General features: G+C 45.5%; 1 protein-coding gene across 1 annotated transcript in view; it reads left to right on the forward strand.

Moving 5' to 3' along the window:
- Positions 1-4,414: 4,414 nt before the first annotated feature.
- col11a2 (collagen, type XI, alpha 2) overlaps positions 4,415-17,500 on the forward strand; it is a 52,280-nt gene continuing 39,194 nt past the window's right edge. The window contains exons 1-2 of the mRNA XM_083680595.1: positions 4,415-4,827; positions 16,338-16,499. Of these exons, the coding sequence (XP_083536721.1) occupies positions 4,710-4,827; positions 16,338-16,499 (280 nt within the window). The 5' untranslated portion in view covers positions 4,415-4,709. The remainder of the gene's footprint in view (positions 4,828-16,337; positions 16,500-17,500) is intronic.

Raw genomic sequence — 17,500 nt, forward strand, 5'->3', positions numbered from 1 at the left:
ACCCCCCCACCCCCTCCCACCCCCTCCCTCTTCAACCCCCACCCAACCCCGGCCACCTCGTTTGTCCCCAACAATGGCGTGCTGGTCAGAGAGGCCCATCACACTGCTTTTGACGTCATCGCCGATTAAGTTGAATTCCTTCTCACAGACATTGAGGGCTGAAGGTCTGGTACATGGGTGGCCGGCCCTGAAACGTGTGGTCTGTGTCCTACAACCCAGATACGACTGGAGGTTAATTAGTAGCCTTTATTCGTTTAAAGAGGCTGACGTTCAAGGTAGATTCTGTAATTGGTGGTTGGAACGACTGACCAGGGAAAACCTGCTCAGCAGATTTCTAGCCTACGAAGAGCATCAGCTGCTTGATCAGTACGATTTCACGCTGTAATCATGTTTTAATCGTCTCATGGCGTGGTAGAAAGGTCAGGAAGACACCGTTCAGAAACCCTGTTCCTTGACCGTGAGTATGAGGTCACAGCTTCTGGTATAATGCTAGAAGGTTGGTTGGATGACTGCCACTGCTGCAGCTGTTAAACAGGCCCCTGTGTCCTCTCACTAATGCTGTTGCTTTATCCTGAATGATGACACAGCACCGCTCACCCTGCCCTCCAGGGGAGCCTGGCCAAGGTGGACATCGGAGGACGGGCTCGTTGTAATGCATGGAACGGAATGAGGAATGGTATCAAGGCTGCAGAGGCTACAGAGTAGAGGCTACAGAGTAGAGGCTGTAGAGGCTGCAGAGTAGAGGCTACAGAGACTACAGAGTAGAGGCTGTAGAGGCTACAGAGTAGAGACTGTAGAGGCTGCAAAGTAGAGGCTACAGAGTAGAGGCTGCGGAGTAGAGGCTGTAGAGGCTACAGAGTAGAGGCTGCATAGTAGAGGCTACAGAGTAGAGGCTGTAGAGGCTACAGAGTAGAGGCTGCGGAGTAAAGGCTGTAGAGGCTGCAGAGTAGAGGCTACAGAGTAGAGCTACGGAGTAGAGGCTGTAGAGGCTGCAGAGTAGAGGCTACAGAGTAGAGACAGCAGAGGCTACAGAGTAGAGGCTGCAGAGTAGAGGCTACAGAGTAGAGGCTGCAGAGGCTACAGAGTAGAGGCTACAGAGTAGAGGCTGCAGAGTAGAGGCTGCAGAGGCTGCAGATTAGAGGCTGCAGAGTAGAGGCTGCAGAGTGGAGGCTGCAGAGCACCAGCGTAGCGGAGACACAGACACATACCACAGATCTCTCTAGGCTGTGTCTGTTTACAGCCTGAGGCATCCACACTCATAACTGCAGGGCCTAAAACACACTCAATCCACAGAACATTCAACATGTTTTTACAGTCCAAAATACAACCTGCGATTATCACAGACGTTTGAGTTTGTGTTTACCCCATTATGTAAAAAAAAGAAAAGAAAATGTGCCTTGAGTTCAGTCGGCCGAAGAGAGAGATTCTCTGAATGTTTTTAGATTTTTTATTTTTTTTTGTCTGTGTTTGATTGGTTGTCCATTTCGGTTTTCCGACAGTAATCTTGCTGTCAGTTATAAATATTGTCCAAGCTCTGGTGCCGTAATTCCATATGCATAATTGGTGGATGCAGTAGTTAATTGTTGGTGAGTGTATGTTACAAAATGGCCGTTCTTTTCATGTTTCATTTTTCTATGTATATACTCATCTGTAGTTCTTTATTAGAAGGGAGCGCAGTTCTTTAGGCGTCCTCTCGGGCATGTGCTGGGGAGGGGAGGCTGGTGGAGGTAGAAATCAGAGGCCAGGCTCATTGTAATGCATGGAATGGAATGAGGAATGGAATGAGGAATGGTCTGGAATGGAATGAGGAATGATATCAAACACAATGATTTGATACCACTCCTAATTCCGTTCCATGCATTACAATTAGCCCATCCTCCGATTCCTACCTCCACCAGAGAGAGAGAGAGGGAGGGAGAGGGAGAGGAGGGATGGTGAAATACCACAAAATACAAACTGCTTTCCCTCCGCGACAGAATCAAAGACAGAAATAGGAGAAAAATGAGAGGGAGTGAAACAGAGAAGAGGCCAAGAACATCAAGGGATGATTATACTTAATTACTGCCTTGTACCTCTGGTGTTCAAAGAACGTGACTAAACATGGGTTGTTTCACTGGACAGAGACGTACAAAGCATGTAGCTATACGCAGGTACCTCTGCTGCGCGTGTGATGTCCTCTGTGGCTCAGTCGATGTCTCTGAAATAGCAGATAAGAGATGGCGTCATGTTTATGATGGGGAAACACTTTATAAGTCCTCCTTCAAACTATGAAAGGAATACACTCATTCAAAGAAAACTAATAAAAATCAATGAGAAACAAGCTGCGTCGTTAACTCTGTTATGGCAGTGGTTTGTTATTACCACAGTGCTTTGGCCTGGCGTCTTTTTGTTGTTTCGCGATTTTTGGCCGACTGATGTTGTGTTATTCTCTCAAACTGGGAATGATAAATGGACCGGTCAATTGCTGCTCGTCTAAATTAACTTGTTTTAATTCATAAGTGAGTGAGATCGATGATGCGAAAGCTTGAGGACCTTGTAAACAATGTGTTGGATATGAGGAACACCGCGGCTGTAACGTCAGTAATCAGACGTACTGGAGAGGCACGTTGTCAAGCTCTGCCTCCGTCACTTTATTTTATGAAACGTCAGATTCAAACATCACACTTCCATGTCAAGAGGCTTTTCCTTTTGTTTTGTTTTTACCCTGAACAGCAACTTTGAGATGTTCTATGAAAAGCGCTTCACAAATACATTGTGTTATTATAATTATTATTGTTGTTATTGTTATTAACCACTAAATAGCTAGTAATTGTCCCCAAGTCACAAACGAGGCGACTGTGGCAGCCAATGTGACGTAATCATAATCATCGTCCAAATGATTACCCACAACTCCCAACAATTACCCCAAAGTACCCCAAGTACCCCAAAGTACCCACAGGTATCCCAAAGTACCCCAAAGTACCCCAGGCAGTTACACCATATCCTGAAGTACCCCAAAGTACCCCAGGCAATTACACCATACCCCGAAGTACCCCAAAGTACCCCAGACAATTACACCATACCCCGAAGTACCCCAAAGTACCCTAAAGTACCCCAGGCAGTTACACCATACCCACAATGCTCCACAATTACCCGTTTCCAGCTGTACAGGACCGGATCATTGTTTCTGTTTGTAATCAATCAACCTGAGGTGAAGAAGACACACACACTGAAATCAGTGACAATAAAATGAAACTTTGAAATTATGCATTTACAGCAACCTTCTTCAAAAAGCAGCTTCATCAGGTTAGATTCATTGATTAATTGACAGATGTTTAAACCTTTAGATAATCCCCCAAAAATGTGTAATACATTTCCGGATTCATTTCCTGAATTAACTGGGGGAAATGGCCCTGACCCAAACCCTGAACCTCAAATCTTGCTATTGGCATGTTAGTTCACTACTTTGTAATGTTCTCTGACACAAACGTAGCCCAGTAGTCTATTTCTAATATAGGTTAATCCCTCCCGGGTTATGATCATGAGGAATGTGTCTGTTCTGCCATGAACTGTCGCTTCTCAAAGAGCCGAACTGTTGCACCTGGCTTGCTGCTTACACCACGTGGGTCTGACCAATCAAAGCCGACAGGGGAACGCTCGGGTATGGAGAGTGGGCGTGGATTGGATGCGTGCGTGAGTTCGGACAGTGAATTGATTGGCTGTTGCAACTCTTCACATGGTTCTCGCCGACCCACCGCCGCAAACACAGTCCGGCTGGTTTGACGGGGTTTTTACCGGTACAGAAAAAATACTGTTTGACAGACAGACCGACACTCACAGTTTAAAAAGCGAGCCTCTGATTGTTGACTGCGCAACTCAGAGTGCCACGGATACTAAGACAAGGATGGAGAGTAGGACATGAATGGGTCGATAGGGGTTTTAGCGTGATAGTGACATACAGATGCACGTTCAGATATTATATTAGAATCCATTTGCACTAATACAACATAAAACCACTAGTCCATTGACAACCGAGACAGGGTTGCTGGGTGTATCCATATACATATTATTAACTCTCCTTCTCTCTCTCTCTCTCTCTCGCCATCTCTACCTTGTTCTGCTCTTTCGTACACGTTTACGTGTGCCGTGCGCGCAATTACGCACAATCTCTCCCTCCCTCTTTCCCCACTGTCACTCACTCATTCACTCTCTCTCTCTCTCTCTCTCTCTCCACACACAGGCAGACACACACACACACACACACACACACACACACACACACACACACACACACACACACACACACACACACACACACGCTCCCTTACTTTTCGTGGGAGAAAGTAAGAAAGGGGAGAGAGAAAGAGAGAGAAGGGAGAGAGAGTGATTTTAGGACTCTCTCTGCTCTCTCCGCTTTCAGCACTCATATCCACTCCGCTGTCTCAATGGGGCTTTAGCACTAAGGATTCAAAGTATTAAATAAACGATTTGTTGCCCGTTCCCCCTTTTTCTATTTAAGCACTGTACATAAGATAGGTAGATAGGTAATTCATTAACGAAGCATCGGGGAGAGAGGTAAAAGACCTCTCCAGAGGCGTGCCTTTTTTATTTGTTTTTGCCTCACAGAAGGTCCAGTCGGAACTCTCCTCGGCTGACTTTCTGTGAGAAAGGATACCTTCCAACATACCCTAACTTAAAGTCCAACCAAGCCGACGAACGACTAGAACACTATGGATATTCGAGAATGCCCATTACGGAAGAAGCGGAGACCCTTGCGCGTGGACCTTTCCTCCTTCGCCTTGGTAACCGTGGTTCTCGCGCTTTGCCAAGCACCGGTCGCTCGAGCAGGTAAGATTGCTTCTCTTTACAACAATTACGCTTAAAGCGTTTTTACTGAGACTTTTAACGATATATATAGAGAGATAAAGCTATGTGTGTTTTTGTACGAAACTCTGAAATTGTTTATTAGGCCCATTGACGGGCGAAAAGTGAATCTACTTGGATGTCGAACAACGAACGTTTATGTCAGAAGTGAGGAGCAATTTGTGGGATAATTGACTGGGTTTTAGGCTGAGTTAACATGGACACAACAGCAGGATATTCCACATATTAAATGGGTCGTCTAATCTTTTTGTCATGTTGTAGGCTACTGAAACATATATTTCATCATTTTTTTGTTGTCTTACTGCCATTTCCCCTCGAGAGGCCACGAAGGACGCTTCTGACAGGTGTCAGTTCATCATTGCCGCAACGCCACAACCATTTCTGACAATTAGACACTTTTCGTGGTTCTTGTGAATCATTTCGAGGACACAACTATTATTTTCATTGACATTTCAATAATAGTTTTAAACAGAAAGGCATTTAATTATGAGTAGTTATGTTCAGTGTGTTGATAGGCCTTAACGACCCATTGCGCACCAATGCGCTATTCCAGACGGAGCCAGAGGCTAGGACGGTGCGTTAAGCAGCGACAGGTACTTTGGGAGAGAGTTAACGTCAGTTCACTTGTGTACTTGCTAGATGGTAGTCCTAGAATTTAGGCTTACGTGATATACGTGACAGACCCTATGGTGGCAACGTCTAAGAAATGACTGTGAACAGGTTATGGTCGCTTGCTTTGATGTTTACCAGTTGACCCGTGCACTCCGCCCCTCCCATCACTGCCCCGCCACCCTCCTGTTCTGTTTGGGGGCTTTTGCGTTGGAAATGGATAACCTTTCTCAGGTAGCAGAACAATACGTCTTGTTGCTGTTCCTTTCTTTAGGCCTACATAATAACTTGTGTGACCTTGGTCACCTTCATTGTTTGTTTGTTTTTGTTTAAAAAAAGAAAAGAAAAAAGAAAAGCCGAATGCAGTTTTCTGAAGGCAGTTTATTAAGGGTTATTAAGAGTTTATTAGGCAGGCTTATTAAGAGTTTCATCAGACTTATGATTTAGCTGAGTCATTGTCATGAGATTTATTTAAACCCTAACCCTTTTTTAAACAATATAGGCCAAATTTTGATGGAAATAACATGGATTAGGTTTTACATTTATTTCATACAGTTTTTGTTTTTGTTTGACACAGCGATGTTTATTCAGTTTAATGGCATCAATGCCATTTCTTTCTCTCAGTAAGCGTTCTGTCTAGAATGTCGACGAGGCAGGGTGTAATTCCGTGACTGGCCGCTAGGTTATATGAGAGATTGTATCATTTCGGTTATTTTTAACACAGAGGCACCATTCATTAACTTGACTCGACCAGGCTCTAAGTCAAATGTTACTTTTAGGCCTACATTCATTAAACTTTACATTATTTACATTATGTAGTGATGAATGTATTATACTCAGCCAAAGTTTGACTTTGCTAGCCTAATGATTAAACTTACAATAACTTATAGTCACCCTCACTTTGATTTAAGATCAAAACAAATATGTTATTGGATATTGGTGATATTTAAATCATTTTAAGTGCACTGGGTGGATGCGAAGATATGACTAGCTTGTTAAGGCTGTAGGATAGGCTTATTGTTTGACAGTTGAACTAAATACATATCTTAGAGATTGTAGGTGTTTTTCTTCAAGTACTGATGGATGAATGCCTCTTTATTCTGCAGATCGGTTAGTTAGCGCAGTTATGCCTCCGGGGTGTAAAACGGGCATATCGCTGACGGTTACCGAGGGGTTTTTCTAACGCAACTTGTGCGCTCTTCAATGTATTCTTTGGCACGAGTTCTAATTTCAGATTGCAGAGGCGATTGCATTTGCCCGTCGTCCGACTCCCGTGTGTATTTTGGAGAAGGAAGTCAGGACATTTTTTCTTTTTTTATGAATAGGTTATTATTATACGGGAGTCAGAGCGTGTGCTTCTGTGAGAGCGGGTTGAGGAGAGCCAGGGATGGAGAGTGAATGCGTTAGTGTCTCCGTGTGTGTGTGTGCGCTTTGTACAGTCCTGTTTGTGTGTGCGTTTGCGAACTCTTTTCCATTTCGGGGTGTGGACATTCAAGTGAATGTGCCTCTGTGTCTGATACACCTTGTTGTGTTTCTGACGATATATCCGATATTATAAGTGCATTCGTTCGTGAAACATTTTAAAACTGTCATGCTCTCTGAAATAGTTCATATTATAAAGGTCGTTTAGACTTTACTCTGCTATCCATGGCTTGTGTGTGCGTGCACGAGTCCTTGCGCGCACACGTGTTAAAACCTTAAACTTAAATGGAAACACATCTGATAACGTTCAGTCAAAGCACTGGGTGCCACGAAATGATCGTTCCTTGGTTTGTGCAGACAGATGGCCTCTAGTATGAAACGGTCCCCACCCAGCCAATGAAAGCCCGAATTAGAGATGGACTGCGGCTCCTCAGAATGTCTGCCTCTGCTGTTTATTCTCATCTCTCTGGGAAAGACAGAACGGGTATGCAACCGTGCCACAGACATAACGGGGGGCAAAGGAATGAAAGCAGGGTTTTGTAACGAAAGAAAAATAGGTGGGCAATATTTTCGTAACATGGATGTTCCTTAACCTCATTTCAAAGCAATCACTCTCAAAGAAAAGTCTGTCTCACCAGTGTTAACCCAAACATACTTCCCCTGCTCTCTCTCTCTCTCTCTCTCTCTCTCTCTCTCTCTCTCTCTCTCTCTCTCTCTCTCTCCCTCCCTCCCTAGCAGTCATGTAGAGGTAGTGAATAGAGGCAGTGTGAGTTGGTAGTCTTGCCCTGCCTGTGTGTCTCTACCCTGTGCCACAGGCATGTGAGTGTGTGCTGGTGGGACTACATTTCTTCAGCAGGACGCTATAACGGGAGGCCTTGATGTGACTTCAATGTTCCTTTGTCTTGTCATTTCCCATGGCCGCAGGGTTTATCCACAGGACATATCCACATTTGTCTTGCTTGCCCTCTCTCACTCTCTCTCCCTCTCTCTTTCTCTCTCTCTCTCTTTCTCTCTCTCTCTCGCTCTCTCTCTCTCTTTCTCTCTCTCTCTTTCTCTCTTTCTCCCTTTCTCTCTCTCTCCCTCTCTCTCTCTCACACTCACTTACTCACTCACTCACTCACTAAACTTGCTGTTTGTTTTAATCAGTCACTTTTCTCCCTAATTCATGTTAAGTCTCTTCATGAGAGACAAATGATGTCCTCTGCTACAGTTCCATATCATGACAGTCAAAGAGGCCTGGTGATGTCAGAATGGATGCACCTCACCATTTCCACAACCTTCTCAGTCATCCTGCCCCAGTCTGTGGTTGTGGCACTAAAACATGCCCAACTGATCCCATCAAACACCAGTAGAGGCTGGTGTGGAGGTAGAAAACGGAGAATGGGCTTGTTGTAATGCCTGGAACGGAATCCCGTGTTTGATACCATTCCTCATTCCGTCGCACACATCACAATGAGCCTGTCCTCCGATTTCGACCTCCGCCAGCCTCCCATGATGCCTCCTGCTTATCAACGCTTATAAAGCCATAAATCTGAAGCACGCCGCGACAGAAAGGCCAAGCCGCAGCTCAAAACCATCACATCGCCTCCAACCATCAAGTCATAAATCCACCTCCCAGACGACCCACTTTAACCTCCATTACTGTGAGTAGGAGAAACACACACAAGACACATCCCACAAGAGCACTTCTCCCCTTTCTCGCCTTTTGAAGTGATGATTTGGGGGTTGGCGTGAAAAGATAGCTCTAGACATCTCTGCTTCTAGGTTTTTTCTGAAAATTGACTGGTAACTGTGCCAGAAATCGTAATGATAGGTTTGTTTGGTAATGATCTGGTGTAGTCACTGTGATTTCACTGCTAGGAAGTGTGCGTGGAGGGGTACTTCAGCACGGAGACATCAATCTGAAGACATTAAAACCTTTAACCTGTTCAGTGTCCACATTCTAGAGTGCCATGGGTGACATGAAATTATGATGCTTCATTTTGTAGCCAATCAAAGTGTTGTTGCTAGGTAAACACCACATAAAACACTTTAGGCACTCTAGGTGGTGAGTGTTCCGGAACTCTTTGGCAGTTGGTGAGTTTTATGGAGGCATCATTTTACATTTACATTTATGGCATTTAGCAGATGCCTTTATCCAAAGTGACTTACAACAATACATTTGTTTAAGTAAGTGAATCATCTATCCAACAGTCATCATCAACCTCCCATTAGGGGATATGCGTTGTATGAGATTATGCACAGATTATGCCCTGTGCTGCTGAGCTGAAGGTATTATTTATAGACATACTACAGTACATTTTCACAACTCTGTTGCTTTGAGGAGAATTCACAGCAATCCAACATAATGGTATATTTAGAGGTGAAAACCATAGCTTCCCCCCACCCTCAACCTACTCACATATGAATTTCAGGTAATTATCACCTAGAAGGATTTTTAAATGTCTGGTAGTTGTCAGAGGGGAATTTTCCACACTCAAAGTGACTGTTGGCTGTGTGTCTCCATAAACAGTGATGATGATACCTCATTGTTCATCATAGTTACACAGCATTGTCCTACAAGCAACCTTTAGACACTTAGTGATGAATGTACAGTAAGATTCACTGTTTTAATCCAGATTTAAAGGGATAGTTTGCCCAAAATACAAAATCACATATTTGTGTTCCTTACCTCGAAAGGAATTTATGGACAAGGACAGACTTCAATCCACTCTTTGGTTCTGTTTATCTGGGCACTGTCACTAACCGCTAACTGTTAGCATTTTTAACAAAAACCAAAGGAAGTCAGTAGAACCTAAATTAGCATGTTTGAAATGTCATGTCATGTGAATTTGAGATTTAGGCATGGGATTTCAAACATGCCAATTAAGGGTTGCATTGACTTCCATTGGTTTTTGGTTGAAAATGTGTGTGTGTGTGTGTCTGTCTCTGTCTGTCTGTGTCTGTGTCTGTGTCTGTGTCTGTGTCTGTGTCTGTGTCTGAGTCTGTGTCTGTGTGTCTGTCTGACTGCCCTCAGCCCAAGTTGGGATTCTTTTTCTGGCTCTGGCTGTCAGCTGTATGTTTTAGTAGGGCACCAAGGCTTTCATATGGAGGCCCTGCGGTCGTAGAGGGCTTGTGGTTCAGGCATCCACCCTAAGGGCCTGGGCCTGTGGCCTCCAGTCCTGACTGAGTCATACCCAACAACACCATGGTCCATGGTACACGTTGGCACTCAGCAAAAGAGATTTGGTAGTCTATAGCTCATATCTCCCTCCACCAGGGGAGGCTGGGGGAGGTAGGAATCGGAGGACGGGCTCATTGTAATGCATGGGACGGAATGAGGAATGGTATCAAACACATGTTTACATGTTTCTCATTCCATTCCATGCATTACAATGAGCTCGTCCTCCGATTTCTACTTCCACCAGCCTCTCCTGCTACACTATACTCTTGTGATCCTCAAGATGTGAAGGTGGTCCATTGCCCATGCCATGGCGGAGGTTACAGGCCCCAGAAAGGCTTCTTTAACTGGGTTCAGCAGCAGGAAAGTTAGGGCCTAAAGTAGATGGTCAGATGTCATACAGTACCTCACATATCTCATGTTTCTGATCGCACATTGGTTTGTGTTGCAACAGGCGAGGCTGGTGGAGGTAGAAATCGGAGGACGGGCTCATGGAACGGAATGAAGAATGGTACCAAAAACGTGTGTTTGATACCATTCCTCATTCTGTTCCATGCATTACAATGAGCCTGTCCTCCGATTTCTACCTCCACCAGCCTCCCCTGGTTTGCAACATATTGATTCTATTACTGCACATGCCAGGAGCCAAATATTTGTTTTATGAAATTATATCTTAAATATTTGTAAAGTTTCATCAGTTGTTTTTGTGTGATCCTTGATTCTCATCATCTGATTGTCACCTGAGTTCATCAGTATTCTCTTGTACTACTTATACTTCAGGGGAGGCTGGTGGAGGTAGAAATCGGAGGACGGGCTCATTGTAATCCTACCATTCTTCATTCCATTCCGTGCATTACAATGAGCCCGTCCTCCGATTTCTACCTCCACCAGCCTCCCCTGGTACACTTGCTCCAGGGAAACCCTGACAAAACTCACTAACTTCTCTAATGTACCACAGTGACCATCTGTGCATTCCTTTATATCAAATCCTAATTTTATATATATATATAAGCATGTCTCAGCATTCCTTTTTTTAATGTCGGGGTAGTTATAATGGATTCTGTGTCTGTGTGTGCATGGGGGCGTTATAAATACATTATAACTATAGGGATGATGATGATGTAAAGTATAATTTCGAGTCTGAGCAGTGGACACACGCCTAGTTCGTGGTTAGCTGGAGAGAGAGCCAATGAGAGTGCACGGAAGAGAGAGAGAGGAAATCGAGGACAAACTCGGTTTTGGATTCTTGGCTTTCTGAAGCGCTGTTTGTTTTTCTTGTTTCAGAATCTGTTTTGTCGGTCCTCATTTTCCCCTCAGCGTCGCTGCTGTTTATGTCATACAGCTCTGGTGTCTCTCTGGCTGTGGCCCTTTTTCTCAACCGTTAGAATTTGGATCCCTCGCCTGCTCTCCTCCATCCCCCATATCACTCACTTCCAACTCAAAACTCATTGGAGATAGCCTGGGTTGGTCCAGTGGTCCAGCACCATGGCCTGGGGTGGTCCAGTGGTCCAGCACCATGGCCTGGGGTGGTCCAGTGGTCTAGTAACATGGCCTGGGGGGGTCCAGCATATGCCCATGTCGGCATGGTTTCGAATCCTCGTTACTTTCCTGTCTTTCTTCACTATTCAATAAAAAATATATATATAAGAGTGGGACTGCCCCACTCAAAAAAAACCCCGGAGAAGATCTATTGGTTTCTCCTCTTAAATCTTCTCCAACGTTGTTGTTGTCTTGTTGAGAAGAAGTGGGTGAGTGGGGGACGGAGGAGAGGGACGCGAGGAATCGACTTTCTAACAATCGCGAATGGGGCCGTATCTCTCTGTGTGTCTCTCTCTCTCTCTAACAACTGCGCAGCTGTGTTGATGTAAGGGTGAGAGGTCAGGGGTCGGGTGTCAGGTGGTGGGTCTGTCTGGTATTTGACGCAGCCGTACGAGGATGGCCCTGAAGACCTAGTGCGAGGGTCAGGGGTCGCGGAGGGAAACGGAGGGGTTAGCCGTGAGGTGAACTGAGGAACGCTCCTGAATCTTCCTCCTCTTGTTTAAAGACAGACACTCTTACACAAGGTTGCCATGTTAATCCTCACCAGACTACAGGGTCAGCTGGAGTGTGTCTCCTCGGGTCTGGCGAGGGTCTGGGTAGCGTGCTTGTGTCAGGTCACCACTAGTCTTCTCACACACCTGTGTCTCTGTGTCTCTGTGTTTGCAAAGTTTGTGTCTGAACAAGAGAGGTGTTTGTGTCAGGACAAGAGAGATATTTGTATCTGGATAAGAGAGAAGTTTGTGTCTGGACAAGAGAGATGAGATGTTTGTGTCTGGACAAGAGAGAAGTTTATGTCTGGACAAGAGAGATGAGATGTTTGTGTCTGGACAAGAGAGATGTTTGTATCTGGACAAGAGAGATGTTTGTATCTGGACAAGAGAGATGTTTGTATCTGGACAAGAGAGATGTTTGTGTCGGGACAAGAGAGATGTTTGTGTCAGTCAGTCAGTGTAATGCATGGATGTAGGGACACAGCGTGTCCCTGTGAACGGTGACCTGAGATCAGTTCCTTACTGTGTTGATTGGTTATGTTTGTGTGTGTGTGTGTGTGTGTGTGTGTGTGTGTGTGTGTGTGTGTGTGTGCGTGTGCGTGTGCGTGTGTGTGTGTGTGTGCGCGTGCCAGTCTGAGCACTGTTCATTCATTGTGCATTCGTATGAACACATCCACATGTACAGATTGTTGTGCTGTCCCTTGAAAGCACTGTTATGTTTTATGGGTAACATGACTGTGATAAAGGACGACCACATAGGATGACATAAACCATTGCAGTCCATTCTCATCGTTTATCAGCTGAACTGTGTCTCAATTATCCCCATCTAGTGGCCAATGACATGAATTACACCAGCTGTAACAGCTCCACTCCACCTGCCTACTACAGTGGTGCAGTACATTGTCAAGCACACCCTTAAAGGTCCAGTACGTCGATTTGAGCTTTAATAGCGCTGAATGGCCGTGATAAATCAGTTGTATTAAGGAAAGAGGTCACATGATAAAGAACGTTCAGTGAAGAGTGCCGTTTTGGTCCAAAAAAAGCGCTTCCTAAAATCTGGTGTCAGGGTTGAGCACTCTACTTTACCGACCTATTATTTTATTATTATTTTATTTATTTTATGTGTTTATTTAGGATATGCACCCGTTTTCCACTATTATATGTTTATAATAACCGTTTTCACATGTTGCAGTGTGGCCAGAAAGGCAGCATAGCACAACACTAAATGTTGCACCTTTAACATGTACAAAATGATCATGTTTAATAATGTGCAATTTGAATCAGATATGAATGACATAAAAACCACAGTATGGACAATCCATAACAACGTAGCTAATAAGGATAACGCTTATTTCAGATTTGCCTGAAAAGTGAGCTTAAGAATAGCGATTACAACTGTGTGTGATTGGGTAATGTGTTGGAGTAATTACTCTGTCTCATTACTTTACTGTGTAGCAGCCAATGAAACAACATGAGGGATATTAGAATGATTTACAGTCCTGTTGAGTAACTGCCTCCATATGCCCGAACCTCTCCCCTGATGACTGCTGTGTACAGCAGGGGAGGCTGGCGGAGGTAGAAATCGGAGGACGGGCTCATTGTAATGCACGGAATGGAATTCCTCATTCCGTTCAGTACCTTTCCTCATTCCGCTCAAAGTCCCAGAGAACTTTGAGCCTGTCCTCCGATTTCTACCTCCACCAGCCTCCCCTGGTGTAGAGGCCAGGGTGGTCTAGCTAGTGGAACCCATATGCAAGTAGTTAAAGGAGGGAGGGAGAGGGGAAGAAAGCAGGCAGAGAAAGAGAGAGAGAGAGAGAGGGCTTGTCTGTCTGCCTCCAGATCGGCCATTCCTCGTCCTGTGTATGTATGTTTTTTTTGTGGGTGTGTTTTTGTCGTTGTATGTTCTGTGTTTCGGTCTTCCTCTTCCACCTCCACCTCCTCCTCCTCCTCCTCCCCCAGTCCCAGGGCCTCCTGGCAGGAAGGGCCCAGGCAGCAGATGTGAGGGCCGGGGGCAGAGACAGAGGTGCACATTGTGTGGGACTCTGTGGTGGAATCTGATACAGTACCCAGCATCACAGGGCCTATGCTGTCTCCACTTCTCTCTCTCTCCCTCCCTCTCTCTCTCTCCTCTCCCTCCCTATCTTACTTGCTGTCCTCTCTTTTTTTCCTCCCTCTTTCTCTCTCTCTACTCTCTCTCTCCTCTCTCTCCATCTCCCTCTCTCTCTCTCTCTCTCTCTCTCTACTCTCTCTCTCTGTCTCTCTCTCTCTCTCTCCATCTCCCTCTCTCTCTCTCTGTCTTTCACCCACCACCCCTTTTCTAAAGGCAGTTCCTGTTTTGGGAGTAAATGTAGCAGTCCAATATCACTCCCTCTCTTCTCGAGAGTTCTCTCTCTCTCTCTCCTTCATTCCCCCCGTCCCTCTCTCTCTCTCTCTGTCTCTCTCTCTATCTTCCTCCCTCTCTCACTGCCCCCCCCCCCCGCCCTTCCTGTTTATTGGGAGTTCATGTAGCAGTGCAATATCACTCCCTCTCTTCTAGAGAGTCCTCTCTCTCTCTCTCTCTCCCACCCCTCCACCCCGCCACCCCTCCACCCCTCCACTCCTCCACCCTTCACTGTCTCTCTCTCAGATCTAGAGGGGTGTTTATACACAGTGGGCCAGACTAGTTGAGTCAATATTAACGGACCATTTGCACGTTCCACATAAACATTTCTGGGACAGCTCTTAGTTCTGGGTGTCGCCTCCACACAGTACTGGTTTGATCACCGGGATGAAAAGTGTACAATTTGGGGTATATAATGGGAATGTTTCAGTTCAATTACATGTTCAGTATACACTTGCTGTGGGATTGGAATAATCACTTCCAGTCTCCAGACATTAGACCTACCCGATGGCCTATCTCATAGACCCTATGCACTAGGGACTGTGTTCTAAGAATTTAGAAGAATCTCAGAGTATTCTTAGTGTTCTAAGAACCCATGTCCCCATGCTGCTATTCTTTTTCATTCCAAAAGTGTTGCTTAAATAAAGAAGTGCCAGAAAAAGACACTGATTCGTGTGGCTTACTATGAATGAACGACACCGCAAAATGCAAACAACACTAAGATTGTTAGTTTGTGTATAACTAATTCTGTCACTGCTCAGAATTTGTCTGCCCTCGAAATGCATGACTGCCACAGTAAGCGTCAGAGGAACAGTGCCGGACCAGGGGGCACGAGGAATGAAACTTCACTGTCTAGTGAGTCCAGAGAAAAATGTACTTTGATGTTCCAACACAGGCAGGGCAGCCAAGACCAACTCTGAATGAAAGGCAGCCACAATAAACGCAGTGTGGAAGTAAGGGGAGGCTGGTGGGGGTAGAAATCGGAGGTCGGGGCTCATTATAATGCATGGAACGGAATGAGAAATGGTATCAAACACACGGAAACAATCCTGAAATGCCTTATCTTTTATTAAAATAGACCAAAACACCAGGTGAACTTAGTAACAAGTCAATGTCTCTCTTCTTTCCATTTTCACGTGTTTGGTACCATCCCTCATTCCGTTCCATGTACTACAATGAACCCGGCCTCCGATTTCTACCTCCACCAGCCTCGACTGACGCTGCTGCTGATCTGTGTGTCTGTCTGTCTGTCTGTCTGTCTGTGGTTAGGTGCTGACTGTGTCTGTGTGTATGTGTATGTGTGTGTGTGTGTCTGTGTCTGTGTCTGTGTCTGTGTCTGTCTATCTGTCTGTGGTTAGGTACTGACTGTGTGTGTGTGTGTGTGTCTGTCTGTCTGTCTGTCTGTCTGTCTGTGGCCTTTGCACAGGCAGACATGTCTTCACGACAGAGTAGGAGTGTCACGCTCTCTCTTTATTTCTCTCTCTCTCTCTCTCTCTCTCCCTCTCTCTCCCTCTCTCTCTCTCTCTCTCTCTCTCTCTCTCTCCCTCTCTCTCCCTCTCTCTCCCTCTCTCTCTCTCTCTCTCTCCATTGCCACTTGTATTTGCTGTCTGAGGTGTAATTGGTGAGGATTCAGTTGTCTCGCTGTGTGGTTTGTACTGTGGCATCCATGTTGTGTTCCAGAAAAGGACATGTCAGTAATACTTGGGGGCGTGTTGATGGAACAGTGTTTGAGGATCAGCTGATTGAATCATAGACCAAGTCTGATATTATCATCATCATCATCATCATCATCATCATCATCATCATCATCATTATTATTATAAACAATTCCATGATTCCCCCCCCCCTCTCTCTCTCTCCCTCCCTCCCCCAGACCCAGTGGATGTGTTGCGGGTGCTGCAGCTGCCCTCTCTCCCTGAGGGGGTGCGGAAGGTTCCAGGCTTCTGCACCTCCCGCCGCGCCGGCACCGCTGACCACGCTTACCGCATCTCCAAGAAGGCCCAGATCTCTGCCCCCACCAAGCAACTCTTCTCAGGTACCACTACCCCTCTACCTCTAAACCTCTAAACCTCTCTACTTTTACCTCTACTTCTCTACCTCTACCTCTCTCTCTCTACCTCTCTCTCTCTCTCTCTCTCTCTACCTCTCTCTCTACCTCTACCTCTACCTCTCTCTCTACCTCTACCTCTCTCTCTCTACCTCTCTCTCTACCTTTCTCTCTCTACCTCTACCTCTCTCTCTCTGCCTCTCTCTCTACCTCTCTCTACCTCTACCTCTCTCTCTCTGCCTCTCTCTCTACCTCTCTCTACCTCTACCTCTCTCTCTCTACCTCTCTCTACATCTCTCTCTCTGCCACCACCAAGCAACTGTTCTAAGGTACCTCTACCCCTCTATCTCTCGTTCTCTCTATCTCTCGTTCTCTCTCTCTCTCTCTTAATTCCACTGGCATTCCAGGAATTAATGTCATGACAGTTATTTTCAGATAAAAAGCTTTAGTGCCACATTTTGTGCAATCATGTGATGATTTAGTGCTAGGTTGCTTTAGACGTGTCATTATTTCATGCAAGAGCATGTGATGTTGAAATGTTGGGTTAGAAACAACAAATGAAGATCAGACTGGCTGCTGTCTGAGACTGGGGGGGCGGCAGGGTGGGGTGGGGGGGTGGGCGGGGAGACAGGGGGTTGTAGGTAGCATTTATGCATTCAAAGTAATAAATCCTGAAAAGTGAAATGCTCATTTAAGATCATTTTCTCAGTCTGGATTTTTATTGACTTTGTCTGTTCCAGGGGAGGCTGGCGGAGGTAGAAATCGGAGGACGGGCTCATTGTAATGCATGGGACTAAATGAGGAATGGTATCAAACACGCGTGATTCCGTTCCATACATTACAATGAGCCCGTCCTCCGTTTTCTACCTCCACCAGCCTCTCCTGGTTTGTTCTCTATTCGTACTTGAATCCTGCAACCCCTCACCCGTTATCTCCCAATAACAAATCTTCCTCCCGCCCTCCTGTCAACATTCTCTCATTCCCCCTTT

The sequence above is a fragment of the Argentina silus genome, assembly GCF_951799395.1.
Source record: "Argentina silus genome assembly, chromosome: 11".
In the NCBI taxonomy this organism is placed as follows: Eukaryota; Metazoa; Chordata; class Actinopteri; order Argentiniformes; family Argentinidae; genus Argentina; species Argentina silus.